At 36.6% G+C, this 14,942-nt stretch overlaps 1 protein-coding gene across 1 annotated transcript in view; it reads right to left on the bottom strand.

Annotated features, from left to right (window-relative positions):
- The window catches only part of ATRNL1 (attractin like 1), a 795,857-nt gene that overhangs the window by 267,097 nt on the left and 513,818 nt on the right, over positions 1 to 14,942 (bottom strand). The window contains exon 27 of the mRNA XM_052660645.1: positions 680 to 787. Within this exon, the coding sequence (XP_052516605.1) occupies positions 680 to 787 (108 nt within the window). The remainder of the gene's footprint in view (positions 1 to 679; positions 788 to 14,942) is intronic.

Below are 14,942 nucleotides of genomic sequence, written 5' to 3'. Positions count from 1 at the left end.
ATAGAATAAAATTACTATGCCTCAGAATGCTGTCATGAGTTGTTAATCACAATCTGTGGATTTTTGTTCTTTGGGAACCCCCATTATTTTCAGAAACCATGTCATGTACTATTTCAAGATCCGAATACCACATTTACTTGCACATAATCATTTCTTTTTCACCATAATCCATTTCCCCATTTGTAATATAATACTGTACTAATACAGCCATAAAATTAAAATAATCACTATATTCTACAACCTTCAACATTCAAAAAGTGAAACTATGTAATTAAAATGCAACTCATTTCCACCCACCTTTTATAGTCAACTTTGTTAATAAAACAGATGTGACCTGTTAACTGAGGGGTGTTAGGCACTCCCAGGACTAAATATAGATCCTTTGTTTCTTTCATCGTACCTGTATCTTAAATTCCTTCAGTTCCTATCTGTCAGGGAAAGGGTGCCAGGTGAGCAGTCTGTCACTCTTGCCTAGACTAATAGATTCTCCAGTGGCTTTTGTTACAGCTCATGTCATACTATTAAAACTATGTGCCTTGAAAATGGCATAACATATGTAGCTGAATCTTGTCAACTCTAGACAATCAGACTCTGTTTGGCTTCACAAGCAGATGTAGATTAGAGAAGTAATATACATATGCAAACCACAGCGGCCCCCTTGCGCCATCACTGTTCCTACCTCTAATGACCCTCGCAGAAAGTCTGTGTGTTCAGCTCCCACTTCCAGGGCTACATCAACAGACGCAAAGGGACGGCTGGCCATCTGCTGTCGTTCTCGAAGCAGTTGCTGGAGGGGGTTAAAAAGCACTCATTTTAAGACAGGTTTTAGGACACGTTAAATTCAACAATATCTAGTCCTGTTTGGAAAAAAATGGCATCTAAAATTTAGAGGTTATAATACACATATTCATATCTAGATCACTAAAAATGAAAATTATTTTTTCCTCAATGCCTGGGTTATATTTCCTTATAGGCTTGAAATGTATGGTGCCTCCTGACTACCACCTCATAGGCCGAGTGAAAAGCACTTTGAAAACTTCAGCTGAGAGGTACTACTTAAGTAAAAACTGCTATTATGATGACAGGTGTGCCAAGTCTTTCCACTCAAAATAACTCATGCCTGTGTCTTAGCTGAAAGCAAACAGCAGTACAAATGATTGAGAAACGAGAATAAAAAGTTGTCAAAATGCATTAATAGAGATTAAAGGAACATACACCCGCCAAGACCCAGTCTTATAAGTCATCAAGATCCCCCTGTCAATTGCTATAGCACGAGCAGGAATTTTTATTGTCAATGTTTTTAACTTTATTCAAAGCCATGGTGTTTATTATTTAAATGAAAATGATTAGTAGGTTGCAAAAAGGTGTGCCAGGGCTTCTAAAACACTCTCAGATATTCATTTCTTCTCTTTGCATCTCTTCTCGGCTTTGCTCCAACAAAAACCAATAAACCAGCAAGTCCCAACCAAGTACCCAGCTGATTTATATTTCTGCCTCCCCTTGTAATTATAATATTCATTAAGTCATGATAAGAAAAAACTGATGACCAGTACTAGATATTGCAAATCTTGCCCTCCTCATTCGACACAGCTAATAAAATTATTATTAAATATTAAAAGTAGATGAGCAATGTAATTAAACACTCTTTCAAATGAGAAGAAAATCCTATCACTGAAGAAAGACAAAATCCTTGAACACAATGAATGGCTTCATTATTCACAGTGATTTCTAAAGATTCACTGGCAGTAACTTAAAACTAACAACTGGTCTTTGAATGTAAATGTACAGAGCACTGTGATGCATCATTCATAAAGTTCCCTTTCTCATGATGAAGGAACAAAAACCAACACCTGATGGCACTTTATGATTTAACATTTTTATTTTAACACTTGTGACACCGCAGTGACAGTGTTCATGTAATGAGCATCTTAAACATAATTTAAGGGCTTACTTTTATTATTGAAGAGAGAACATCCACTTGCGAATATGGGACAGAAATAATGCAACTATTACCTAGCTAGAGTTCAAGGTCTTAAATTGTATGTATTTTTAGAAGAAGATACATAATGAAGACATATTAAAAACATATTCAGAGTAAAAAGCAAATGTGATCTAAATCATCCAAATGATTCACTTTAATATAAACTCAGACTTGCACTATTAAAAATACAGCTGCTGGCCAAGAGAATCTTATTTGTGTCTCTTTCGATAGGAGTGGCCAATTGATCTGAATACTGTGTCTATGCAAAATGCAAACATAATGTTACTCCAAATACCAATGGATGCTAAGTGTAGAAGATACCACGTTCTTTTTCCTCTGGTAAAACATAAATGCACACACAGATACACACACAGGAATACACAAACTGCCTCTGTTACAGTTAATATAATAATTCCCTTGAGAAAACTATAAATTCTAGTTTGGATTAATGCAATTTTCTAACATCTGTATTAAAGTTTCTTCATTTTCACTAGTTTCCCTTAGCTTACAAATGGCATCTCCTATAACTGATTCTTAAAAAAAGAAATTTGTTTCTTTACCTTGCCTTTTTGCTACACCTAAAAGTTATAGCTCTACAAAATATAATTAATGAGAACTCAGTCCCACAGATTGTAATGTAAATCTATGATTATTCTAAATTCACTATCTTTAACAAAGACTAGATTTCTCTGAAAAATAATGTATTATTGTGACCACCTCCTCCACTCATAATAAAGAAAAATCAGTGATTGATAGTTTTGTTCATTTAAAAAAGGTTATTAGTAGGACAAAAAGGTATTTTAAAAGTTTCCAGTTTGTCTTCTGAGCATTGAGTTTTCATCAGTTTTTAAGAACTGAATGTTACTACAGTATTCTTTGCAAAGAGGAAAGACACTGTTCTTGCCCAGGACCATAACACTGAGGTTTGTAAAACAAGATACGGTGAAATAAAAATAATTAGAGCACAAGGCAGTGTACAGCAAAGGTTACAAACAGGAAATTAGCCAAATTAATTCACTCTGGGTCACATAACAGAGGACTACTTCGAGGACTTTGGCTAGTGTACCAAAGTTTCTGACTTTGGGGAATCTAATGAAATGGTTCTGACCAGGGACACTTAGGGGGAGTAAAAAATTTTATCCTAAAACACTCTTGCTTTGATAGGATGACCCTAAAATAATAACATGGAACAAAGTGAGATTTGTCATGCTACTAAATTCCTGGCTCTCGGCCGAGTCCTTAACAACTGTCCTTTCTTTTGCCAGTTAACATCTATATGCATTACTTCTTGAATTTTGCCCCTTCTGTGTCAAAACAAAAGAGACATAAACAATTCAAATTTTATGCTTACAACTCAAATTTCCTGGAAATTTAATGATGATATTGACAGGTATTTAGTTAGACTCTAGAGTTAGAACAATCTGTGCTTGAATACCTGGTTTTCCACTTAGTAGCTGTTTAAGTTACTATTTATACCTCTCCGAATTATTTAGACCTCTATAAGCCTCACATTTTCTTATACCAAAATTGGGCTATTAATAGTGTCTACACCTACAACTAGCCCTTAGAGAACTTGTTTCGATTCCCAGTTTCTCTACCCATTACCTACTGCACCATCATCAAATTACATAGACCTTTCTAAGGCTTATTCTCTATTAAATGGGAAGAGGAATACTATTAGAAGTTTTGCTAATACTTAATGCATTTGCACTGCTCGACACAGAATCTGGCACATTGTGAGAACTCAGTAACAGTTCATTGGTACAATTATTATGTTAAAATTTCAAGCCCTAACTTTGTCTTTAAAGATGGCACTCTAATTACCACAAGCCCGTTTTCTTCGGCACTAGTGACACATTTTGCTCTATTAGTCTCCCTTTTAACAAATGTTGCAAATTTATGAGACAGTTGGAAAATGTCATGATTGTGGTAAAAATGAATTTAATTTGGAACCTCTTCCTGCCATTTGTGACTAAGAATGATAAAAACTCAACCTAAAAATTGTGAGGAAATCATAGGGTATTTCCGTAAGAACTTTCAAAAATTATTTGTTGGTTGTGATTTTTATATAAAGTGAAGTTTGACATTTTGTATATAGATAAGAAACCATATAACAGATGATCTATTTTATAACTAATCTGCAGCTGCCAATTATTCAGCAGAAAGAAAAGGCCAAAAGAACACACTGATCATAATGCGATAGATTATAATCGTGTTGCTGTAAACGCCGTGGTGAAGGACATTTTAAAATTACGGATGTTCTCACTATCACGTTTGTTATGTATGATCATTGTTGTATTATTCAAAATCTCTTACAAAACAAACCATGAAATTAAAAATAATATGAAAATCCATGCTTAAAGATGGCAACTAACAGATTGATTCTATCAAATGTATATATGAAATGCTTCCACACACTAATACTACTACAAATATCATATCAGTCCCCGAAGTTCATATTAATGATTTTTCCAATCACCCCTAAAGCTAAAACTCTAATGGATTTAGGATAATAATCTTTAAAAACACACACACTAAAAAAAAAAAAAAATCAAAACAGTAACCAACTCGCTTCCAGTTGTCTTCCTATTGCCTGCCTCCTATGTTCAGGTTCTATCTAGCCTCCCCCCATACCTCCAAATACCCTTCCACTCCATCCCAGGTGTGAAGTTATCATCTTACCTACAAGTTATTTATGATATTAGTGTGGCAATATCTCCTCAAACCTTCATGCTTTCCTGAAATCGTTAAGGCAAAAATTTATTTCTGTTTTTTATTTTGCTCGGCACTTAGTTTGTAGTCAATAGTATTTGATGAATAGACAATGAATGAGTGACAAAGTATAAAAATCTGTACCATCTGAATGTGACTGAAGGCAAGTTTTGATTAAACTGATTTTAATCATTTGAAAAGACACTGATGCTGGGAAAGATGGAAGGCAGGAGGAGAAGGGAATGACAGAGGATGAGACGGTTGGATGGCATCACTGACTCAATGGACATGAGTTTGGGTCAACTCCGGGAGTTGGTGATGGACAGGGAGGCTTGGCGTGCTGCAGTTCATGGGGTTGCAGAGTCAGACATGACTGAGCGACTGAACTGAATTTTGAAGAAGCTTTTAAAAGTATATGTCCTCTGATATTCCGCTTTCTGGTGGCTCAGTCAAGAATCTGCCTGCAATGTGGGAAGACCTGGGTCTGATTCCTGTTTGGGAAGATCCCTTGGAGAAGGGAATTGCAATCCACTTCAGTATCCTTGCCTGAAAAACTCCACGGACAGAGGAGCTTGGTGGGCTACAGTCCACGGGATTGTAAAGAGTCAAACACGACTGAGCAACTAACACAATCACACTGTTTCTGATAGTCTACAATGTATGCCTTATGCTTAAAAGTAAGTGGATATTCATTTTTTTACAATGGGTCAATTCTGTGGACCCAACAAATCACCACTAGGCTTCTTATCTCTCTTCATTCACTTTATTACCATGCTGTAAATATTATATGGAAAACTGACATAAAGTCATCACAATACATTTATTTTAATAGAAATTATTTAGATTTGGAAAGGTATAAGAGGATCAATCAAAATTCTTTAGTCATTATTTTTGAGCTTACATACTAAAATGAACAATGAGCTTGAATTATATATAAAGCAACATTTCATGAAAAAGTATTTCTATTATTAACACAGATACAACATAAAGTATAATAAGCAAAAGATCATTTTTTTTAGTGGAAGGATAGTGCATCAATGAATTAGGAAAGCATGATAATTCTATCATTTTTATAACCAAATCTGCAAGCTACAAGTTTACTCAGTTTTTCTTCATTATTTTAAAGTAAAATGTCCTTAACTGTCAAATGGTCACAGCAGACATTCAAGGTAGATTGTTCAGGTATGCAGGTTTGTTGTTTGTGCAGTAATATGTCAGAAACAAAACCGACCTTTACTGTCATCAAGCCTACTACCAGAGAGAGGAAGAGAGGAGAAATGGAAAATTTTTCTAAATTTTCCAAAATACAAAGTTCAATACTTCCTCTAAAATGCCAAGAGATTATATCAGTATAAAACGTACTCATGTCAATGTATGTGTGAAAGTGTATGTGTGAATATTCCTAAAATTATATATATAATTCAAAGTAACTGAAACTCAAATTAAAACTAAAACTCTTATATAAAATGTCAAAGTGTTAGTTGCTTAGTCGTGTCCAATTCTGCAATTCCATGGTCTGTCCATGGAATTCTCTAGGCAAGAATACTGGAGTGGGTTGCCATTCCCTTCTCCAGGGGATCTTCCTGACCCAGGGTTTGACCCTGGGTCTTATGCATGGCAGGCAGATTCTTTTCTGTCTGAGTTAATAGGGAAGCCCTTAAAGTAAAATAAAATGTCAAGATAAAGATTAAATAACGCCTGCAATTGAAGGTCTTTGTTGTCATCTGAATAACATTGAACATATCACTGATATGAATAAAAGATAGTCATCACAGAGTTTAGACTTAAAAGGGACCTATAGATCCTCTGGTTGAGAGATTTTTTAACCTACAGACTATATAGACCTATAACGGGTAAATAGATGAGCACTAGAAAAATCTATGCATCTATGAATCGAACACTAAAAGATGACACTTTTATTAATTTTTTTCCCAATTTCAGTAGATTCAATAATTTAACTTACTACTGTCTTTAGAAACTAATTGGCTCTCTTTTAGAATCAAAATGTAACTCCATGTTTTCTTAAATTCTTTTAACAAACAAATCTATCAATATATATTCATGCTTAAAAATAAAACAGAATGGAGTAAATTATAAAAGCAAGCAAGACAACTTTAAAATTCCCTACACATCCCTATTTGCTAAATAGGAACTTCTGAAGTGCAGAATGGGTTTGAAGTTCAAACATATGTTTCTACAGTCTCCTTTTATTTCTTCCCTTCGTCTAGCTCAGGGTTTCCAAGCTTTGGGTTTTATGCAGTTGTATGTGCAATGTCACTACTCTGTAGTGAATTATCTTGACTCTAAAGGTATCATCTATTCATATTGATTTTATGATATCATAACTTCCATGGGAAATAGATGGGGAAACAGTGGAAACAGTGTCAGACTTTATTTTTGGGGGCTCCAAAATCACTGCAGATGGTGACTGCAGCCATGAAATTACAAGACACTTACTCCTTGGAAGAAAAGTTATGACCAGCCTAGATAGCATATTCAAAAGCAGAGACATTACTTTGCCGACTAAGGTCTATCTAGCCAAGGCTATGGTTTTCCCAGCGGTCATGTATGGATGTGACAGTTGGACTGTGAAGAAGGCTGAGTGCCGAAGAATTGATGCTTTTGAACTGTGCTGTTGGAGAAGACTCTTCAGAGTCCCTTGGACTGCAAGGAGATCCAACCAATCCATTCTGAAGGAGATTAACCCTGGGATTTCTTTGGAAGGAATGATGCTAAAGCTGAAACTCCAGTACTTTGGTCACCTCATGCGAAGAGTTGACTCATTGGAAAATACTTTGATCTGGGAGGGATTGGGGGCAGGAGGAAAAGGGGACGACAGAGGATGATACGGTTGGATGGCATCATTGACTCAATGGACGTGAATCTGAGTGAACTCCAGGAGTTGGTGATGGACAGGGAGGCCTGGCGTGCTGCGATTCATTGGGTCGCAAAGAGTCGGACACGACTGAGCGACTAAAGTGAACTGAACTTCCATGTGAAATATATCTCATGGAACCCTAAAAATTTTCAATATAATCAAGAAGAGAGAGGCACAAACTATGTGGCTGGTAGCATCACCATCATTTGCATACAATAAGGTCTTAAAGGGCTTCCCTGGTTGTTCAGATGGTAAAGAATCCACCTGCAATGCAGGAGACCTAGGTTCAGTCCCTGCGTTGGGAAGATCCCCTGGAGAAGGGAACAGCTGGCTACCCACTCCAGTATTCTTGCCTGGAGAATTCCATGGACAGAGGAGCCTGGCAGGCTATAGTCCATGCGGTGGCAAAGAGTCAGCTTTCTACTGACAGGAATTACAGAAAAAGACATTCAACTTTTGTGAGTATGGGCATTTTAAGTCTGAGCTGGCTTTGTTTAGGTTAATTTAGGCAACGTCAAAGGAAAGAGAGTATGACAGATCTTTCTTATCCTCATATATTTATGGTTATGCATTATTAATTAAACATCATTGAAACCAAAACCATATTTCTTAGATGGCACAATTCTTCCCAACTGAAGTTTGAAGCCAAGAAAATGGAAAGAACATCCAAAAACTGTCTGTACATGTCAATCACTACAAGTCCTCATGGAAAGTAGGTTTAATATCAAAAGGATGGAACATTTCTTAATATAAACGCTGTGTCTTCCAGCACCCTACAAGGCTGCTTATCAAATAAGTTAAGCTTCCTATCATTGGATAGACCATGGTCAAACCCTTTGTTTAGAGAGATCAAGCTGGTTTGTGACGTATAGGAAACAAAGAAAGTAAAACTCACTAGCCCCACCATCCCTACCAAATTACCACATCTACTCCAGGAACTGCTAGCATTTGCCAACAATTCTCTTAATAATTGTAAGTAAATTAGGAAAGAATGAGTAGGTTCATCATCTCTCTCTCGTGTAAATGAAACATTCATACATGTTCCAGCGCTGTCAATTGCTGGTTTTCATCCACTGTGTGTCTGTTGACTACACTAATGGAGAAGTCCATCTTGTGAACACTTTTTCAGAAGAAAATCATCGGTAACTTAGTAACAGTAAACAGTTGATATTCCATGCAAAATTTTGGCTATGCAGATGATATACTTGTGTACACTTGCTTTTATCTTACACACGGCAACATGTCTTATATAATTCACTGATGAGAAAACAAGCATGGCTGTTACATCACGTGGCACTTATCTTCACGCAGTAGCAATAAGAAAACAATTCTCAGGGACTTCCCCAGTGGTCCAGTGGTCAAGAATCTGCCCTCCAGGGCAAGGGATGCAGATTCGACCCCTGAACAAAGCGGGGTCTGAACTAAGATCCCCCATGCCATGGGCAACTACGCTCATACACCACCACAACTGAGCTCATGAACCACAAATAAGACCGGACACAGCCAAAAAAATAAAACAAATAAATATTTTTAAAAAAAGAAAACAATTCTCAGTCAACTGTTACTGTCTTCGTAGGGAATTTCCTAAGGAACAGAAGCAGATGCTGAAATTCTTCTTTACTTCGTGTTCCAAAGGGTGAATCTTGAAGAATTTAGATTTAGATTCTAGGCAGAGTCTTCATTCCTTCCCTTCCCTTTCTCCATCTAAATAAATAAATAAATGCCTAGTCTTAGAACAATTTTATAGAAGTTGTTGATTTACTTGGTGACTACATTTGGCTGTGATTACTCACTCAGTGAAAAAACTTTTACTGAGCTCTTACTGTGTTCCAGACACTTTTCTAGGAACAGATAGATGAGGTGAGTCTTTTGTTTCTATGTAGCAAGCATTTCCGTGCTACTGAAAAAACATTGGTTTCCCTGGTGGCTCAGATGGTAAAGAATCCACCTGCAATGCAGGAGACTCTGATTCAATCCCTGGGTTGTGAAGATCCCCCCAGAAGGGAATGGCTACCCACTCCAGTATTCCTGCCTGGGAAATCTCATGGACAGAGAAACCTGGTGGGCTACAGTCCATGGGGTTGCAAACAGCTGGACACAACTGAGCAAGTGAGCATGCAAAAAAATACCAGGGATCCCTCTAGATCATCTACTGGGACAATGGAAGGTGACAACTGGGGGAACCTTGTGATCTGGAGGAATTATTCAAGTAGCCTAGATTTGAAAGCAACAGAACCTTATCTGTTTCTCAGTGAGCTAAAAGCTGAAGACATGTAAAACTACTGCAAACATTTCTGAAGGTTACTTTGGACAAGTTTAAAATTAAAATATGGATTCTTAATTCTACATTGACAGAGATGGCATCACTGATTTTGACTTTGCCAAAGATGATCTCATGTCCAGATGAAAGAAATCATGCAGAATGGATTCATCTAGAAGAGCCAACTGCTCAGGTACTGATTGATACAAGACCGTCTTTTCTAATGAGCAACAGAAAATTTAACAGAGTTTTGTAAGGCAGTATTTTGTTCTGTTTGTACTTTTTGATAATTAAAACAAAAAGTCAAAAAATGAAATGCTTATTGACAGTTTTGAAAATTACCCTGGACACTTAAAAGCATAGTTAACAGCAGATAAAAGTCTTGTTTGTTCAACATATACATATATAAACAAATAATGAAAATATTAAAGAAAAAAACTGCTACAGAAAATATATAAAGGTTGGGAGAAAGACAGTGGAGAGAGAAGTCGCTGCAGACCAGGAGGATTACAGAAGGTCTCTGCGGAAATCACATTTGACCTGAAACCTTGAATACTCAGTCAGAGTAGGTGTGCATTCTCAAAACTCAGTTTAACACAAAAAAAGTGTATTTCTGGCTCACATAAACTTTCTATTACTCCAGGTAACTTTGCATCTGGTAACTTAGCAATACAGATGCTCCAGTCCTAAGACTCTTACCATTTCAACCCAGGGATTCCTTAAGCGTGAAGGCAGAAAAGAGACTTGTGAATCCTGCATGGACTTTTCAATGTCTCAGGCCAGACATAAAATATTTCCATAGCCATAGAGCTCACCCTAACTAAACAGAGACCACAAAATGAAGGGGAACAAGTGGAATATTACGTGAGTGGAACAAGAACAAATAAAGCCAAAAAGAACATTTCAGCCAGAGGTAAGAGCAAATGCAAAGTTCCAGAGCTCCTCAGGCTTTAAGTGTGAGCTCAATGTGTTCAACAAAAAGAAAGAAGTTTGAGTTTTGCTAAGCAAGGTGGCAAGGAGCAGATGGTCAAAGGATAATTTTGGTTTTATCAAGGTTAAGATAAATTGAAATAACATATACATATCAGGCATCATAGGATTCAAAAAAAAATCAGATTATTTTTTTAAACAGAATTTCTTTTTGTACTGCACAGATAGCCCATTCTTCTGGTGTTAGAAGTAGTTTGGAACAAACAGGCAAAAGAAATAGGCTTTACCCTCCTCAAATAAAGTTATTCAAGACATAACCAGAAAACAGCAATAGCAGTTAATCTCAAATACAATGAACCTAGCTCTCCCAGTAAGACTCGAAAGGTCAATTTTGTATGTAACCTTCTTTAATACAAAAGGCCAGGTGGTTGTAATTTATCTGAGCAAATCGAAATGAACAAAGGATGAGTACTGAAAAGGTCATTTAAAAGCTAGATCACTGGAATGGATGTTTAATACATATTGCTCCTCAACGAGCAAAAATGAGAAGCTAAATAATTTCAAATTTTGAAACCTGCACTTGAAAAATTTTTTTTACCCACAAAGAATACTCCTATAGTCACACTGTAGAATATATTACTTTCCCAAGTTAGAGGCCTAAGTTGCAAGAGAAGAAATAGTGGTGCTGCTCTCAAGAAGAGCAAATGAATGACTTTGACATCCAAGCGGCACTCAGTATGCTCTAGTCAACCTTGACGCCTGGAAATATAAAAGCAGCTGATTACAATAGAAATGACACATCGACTCTTGCTTGTGTGCCAGTCATTTATGACTAGAGGCTCTTGTTACAATAAAACTCAGATCAATCCTTCAGTAGCTTTTCTCCCCCCTTAAGAATTAATTTACTAAAGAAAGATTTTTTTTTTTCTCCCTGATTCTGGGAATCAATACAAAGCTCAAGTTTCAATTCTGAACCACAACATGCTCGCTTCTAGGTTAAGAAATTCTAAATGCTACATAATCCGGTTAGCTTTTTCATTTAGTGTATAAGGAGTTCATGTTGAACATTTAAGTAGTTTGTGACAATAATTTTGAAGTTTTTCAAGAGGTACTTAAAATCTTCCTGAAGATATAAATGATTGAAACACTGGCATTTTCCTCTTAAACAATGTTTAAAAAATATTTTTTCCTTTAAGAAAAATGTGATTATTTTGCTATTAGCTAATGGAGTCATTTTCAGTTCATTATTGAGAAACTCTAAAAATTGTTCTTTTGTAAAATATTTCTTTGTAAAATAAGACATCTACTTACTATAATGTATTTAATTCTCCATTGGAAGGTACTTATGATGCTCAGACTAATCACTGTGACAGATTAATATGCAGTATTATTTATTTTCAATCTTTTCTGAAAGTAGGCATGATAGAAATATTTTAAAAAGCTAATTTCAATCATCTGGATTTTTAAAATGTAAAGGGCAGTTTGATGCAGCATAGATGACTCATGACTGGTATAAACTGACTTTCCTAAGCACTTGGAATGGTGTGTTAAACCACAAAAATCAGAATGTTAGAAAATCAATGATAATAACAGATTCATTGTTATTATCACTTTATAATAACTCACTTTCAGAGCTGGAAGGAATCCTAAATGTTACCTGGTTCAAATTTTCCTTTAAAGTGGGATCAAAAGTACTATTACTTTTCTTACAGATGGTTATCTGGTATCCTTGAATATATCTAGCAGAAGAACCACTTTTTATTAAGATGGTATTTTCCCCCAAAGGTTTATAACATTGTTAGAAAGTTCATTATTCTTGGGACATTTGTGGACCATTAAAATTAAATATGATACTTCTAATATCACTAAAACTGCTTTAAATTTGTTATGTGTTTGAAACTTTTCTAATATATTCAAATAAACAATTCTAATATTCAAATTTTTCATTCATTATTTTGCAACAGACATTTATGGAATATACCAATGTTCTGGGAAGAGGGTCAGGTTCTCATGTTTAAGCGATACGAAACACAGTCCTATCCTCAAGGAGCTTACTCAGTCTCCTAAGGAAGACAAAACTTTCTCATATAATATGGTTTTCAGCATTTGGTTTTTCAATGACCTTCTTAAAATGTAAAATGAATACAATATTCTAGATGTGATCTGATTACTGTGGAACATGGCAGAAATTTCCCTCTTAAGTCTTTTAAATTAACGTACCTTTTTTCTCTTTCTTTAAAAATAGCTTCTTGTTATTTTTAGAAACATGCTATTGTTGGAACCAATCAACGATTTCAGGCCTCTCTCACATGAACTCCTATCAAAGCAAGTGTTCCCTACCTAAGTAAATTTTTTAAGCTAAATTCAAAACTTCATATTAAAGTTTTCATATTTTATTGTTACTGTTGTTTTAACGTATTTTCCCTTGAGTGCAGAATTCTCTTTGATCCTTTCAACTTCCAACTAACATGCCTAACAGCTATCTTTCCCAATATTGTCATTTGTGTCAAGCCCCTATTCTATTCCCTTGACCAGGTCAATAGCATTTGATGGCAAAGAGAACAGTAAGACAGTGAGTTGCCTTGTTGGTGAGTGCTAAGTTGTTTAAGACATGTCCAGCTTTGTGCCACTCTATGGACTGTAGATATGCAGATGACACCACCCTTATGGCAGAAAGTGAAGAAGAACTAAAGAGCCTCTTGATGAAAGTGAAAGAGGAGAGTGAAAAAGTTGGCTTAAAGCTCAACATTCAGAAAATGAAGATCATGGCATCTGGTCCCATCATTTCATGGGAAATAGATGGGGAAACAGTGGAAACAGTGGCTGACTTTATTTTTCTGGGCTCCAAAATCACTACAGATGGTGACTGAAGCCATGAAATTAAAAGATGCGTACTCCTTGGAAAGAAAGTTATGACCAACCTAGACAGCATATTAAAAAGCAGAGACATTACTTTGCGAACAAAGGTCCGTCTAGTCAAGGCTATGGTTTTTCCAGTGGTCATGTATGGATGTGAGAGTTGGATTATAAAGAAAGCTGAGTGCCGAAAAATTGATGCTTTTCAACTGTGGTGTTGGAGAAGGCTCTTGAGAGTCCCTTGGACTGCAAGGAGATCCAACCAGTCCATTTTAAAGGAGATCAGTCCTGAGCGTTCATTGGAAGGACTGATGTTGAAGCTGAAACTCCACACTTTGGCAGCTGATGCGAAGAACTGACTCACTGGAAAAGACCCTGATACTGGGAAAGATTGAGGGCAGAAGGAGAAGGGGACAACAGAGGATGAGATGGTTGGATGGCATCATTGACTCAATGGACATGAGTTTGGGTAAACTCCAGGAATCGGTGATGGACAGGAAGGCCTGGTGTGCTGCAGTTCATGGGGTCACAAAGAGTTGGATATGCTGAGCGACTGAACTGAACTGGAAATGGGGGGACAGATCGCGGATAAAGTCCCAGCTTTAGGTAAAGAGGGTCATTGAGGTTGATTTGATATATGTACTGTTCTAACCCATTTCAGGGCTTTCTGAATATAAAATAAAAACTGACTGCTACAGGTGCTAGGGCTTCCCTGGTAGCTCAGATAGTAACGAATCTGCCTGCAATGCAGGAGATCCAGGTTGGATTCCTGGGTTGGGAAGATCCCCTTGAGAAGGAAATGGCTAACCACTCCAGTATTCTTGCCTGGAGAATTCCATGGACAGAGGAGCTCAGTGGGCTACAGTCCATGGGGTCACAGAGTCGGACATGAATGAGTAACTAACACACACACACACACACACACACAGCTACCAAGAGAATATCCAGAGAAGCAGTGGTTGGTTTTGGTGCCCTCTGTCCTGAAGCTGAGAATAGAGTTATCTGGAAAAATTGTTGATTTCCTCCGGGTGTATAATCAATGCCATAATTGACAATAGGAGGAGGAGTGACTTTTTCTATTGATGAATTGGGATTGTTCAACTCAGGTCTGCCTCTCTTATTCTTAGGAAAAACCAGTCAATTCTACTCTGATCATTCATCTCATAACTTCTTATCTGGAATGATCCCTACATGCAAACTATGCTCTATTCTAGCATTATCTACAGCACATAACTATGCTAATTCTGGAGTTCATTATGTTTAGATACAACCATTTAATTGTTTAGTTTATGTTTATTTAGAAGATAAGTGGAGAAGAGAGTGCT

This window comes from Budorcas taxicolor, chromosome 23, assembly GCF_023091745.1.
Source record: "Budorcas taxicolor isolate Tak-1 chromosome 23, Takin1.1, whole genome shotgun sequence".
NCBI classification, from domain to species: domain Eukaryota; kingdom Metazoa; phylum Chordata; class Mammalia; order Artiodactyla; family Bovidae; genus Budorcas; species Budorcas taxicolor.
This window is presented reverse-complemented; position numbering and strand designations above follow the sequence as displayed.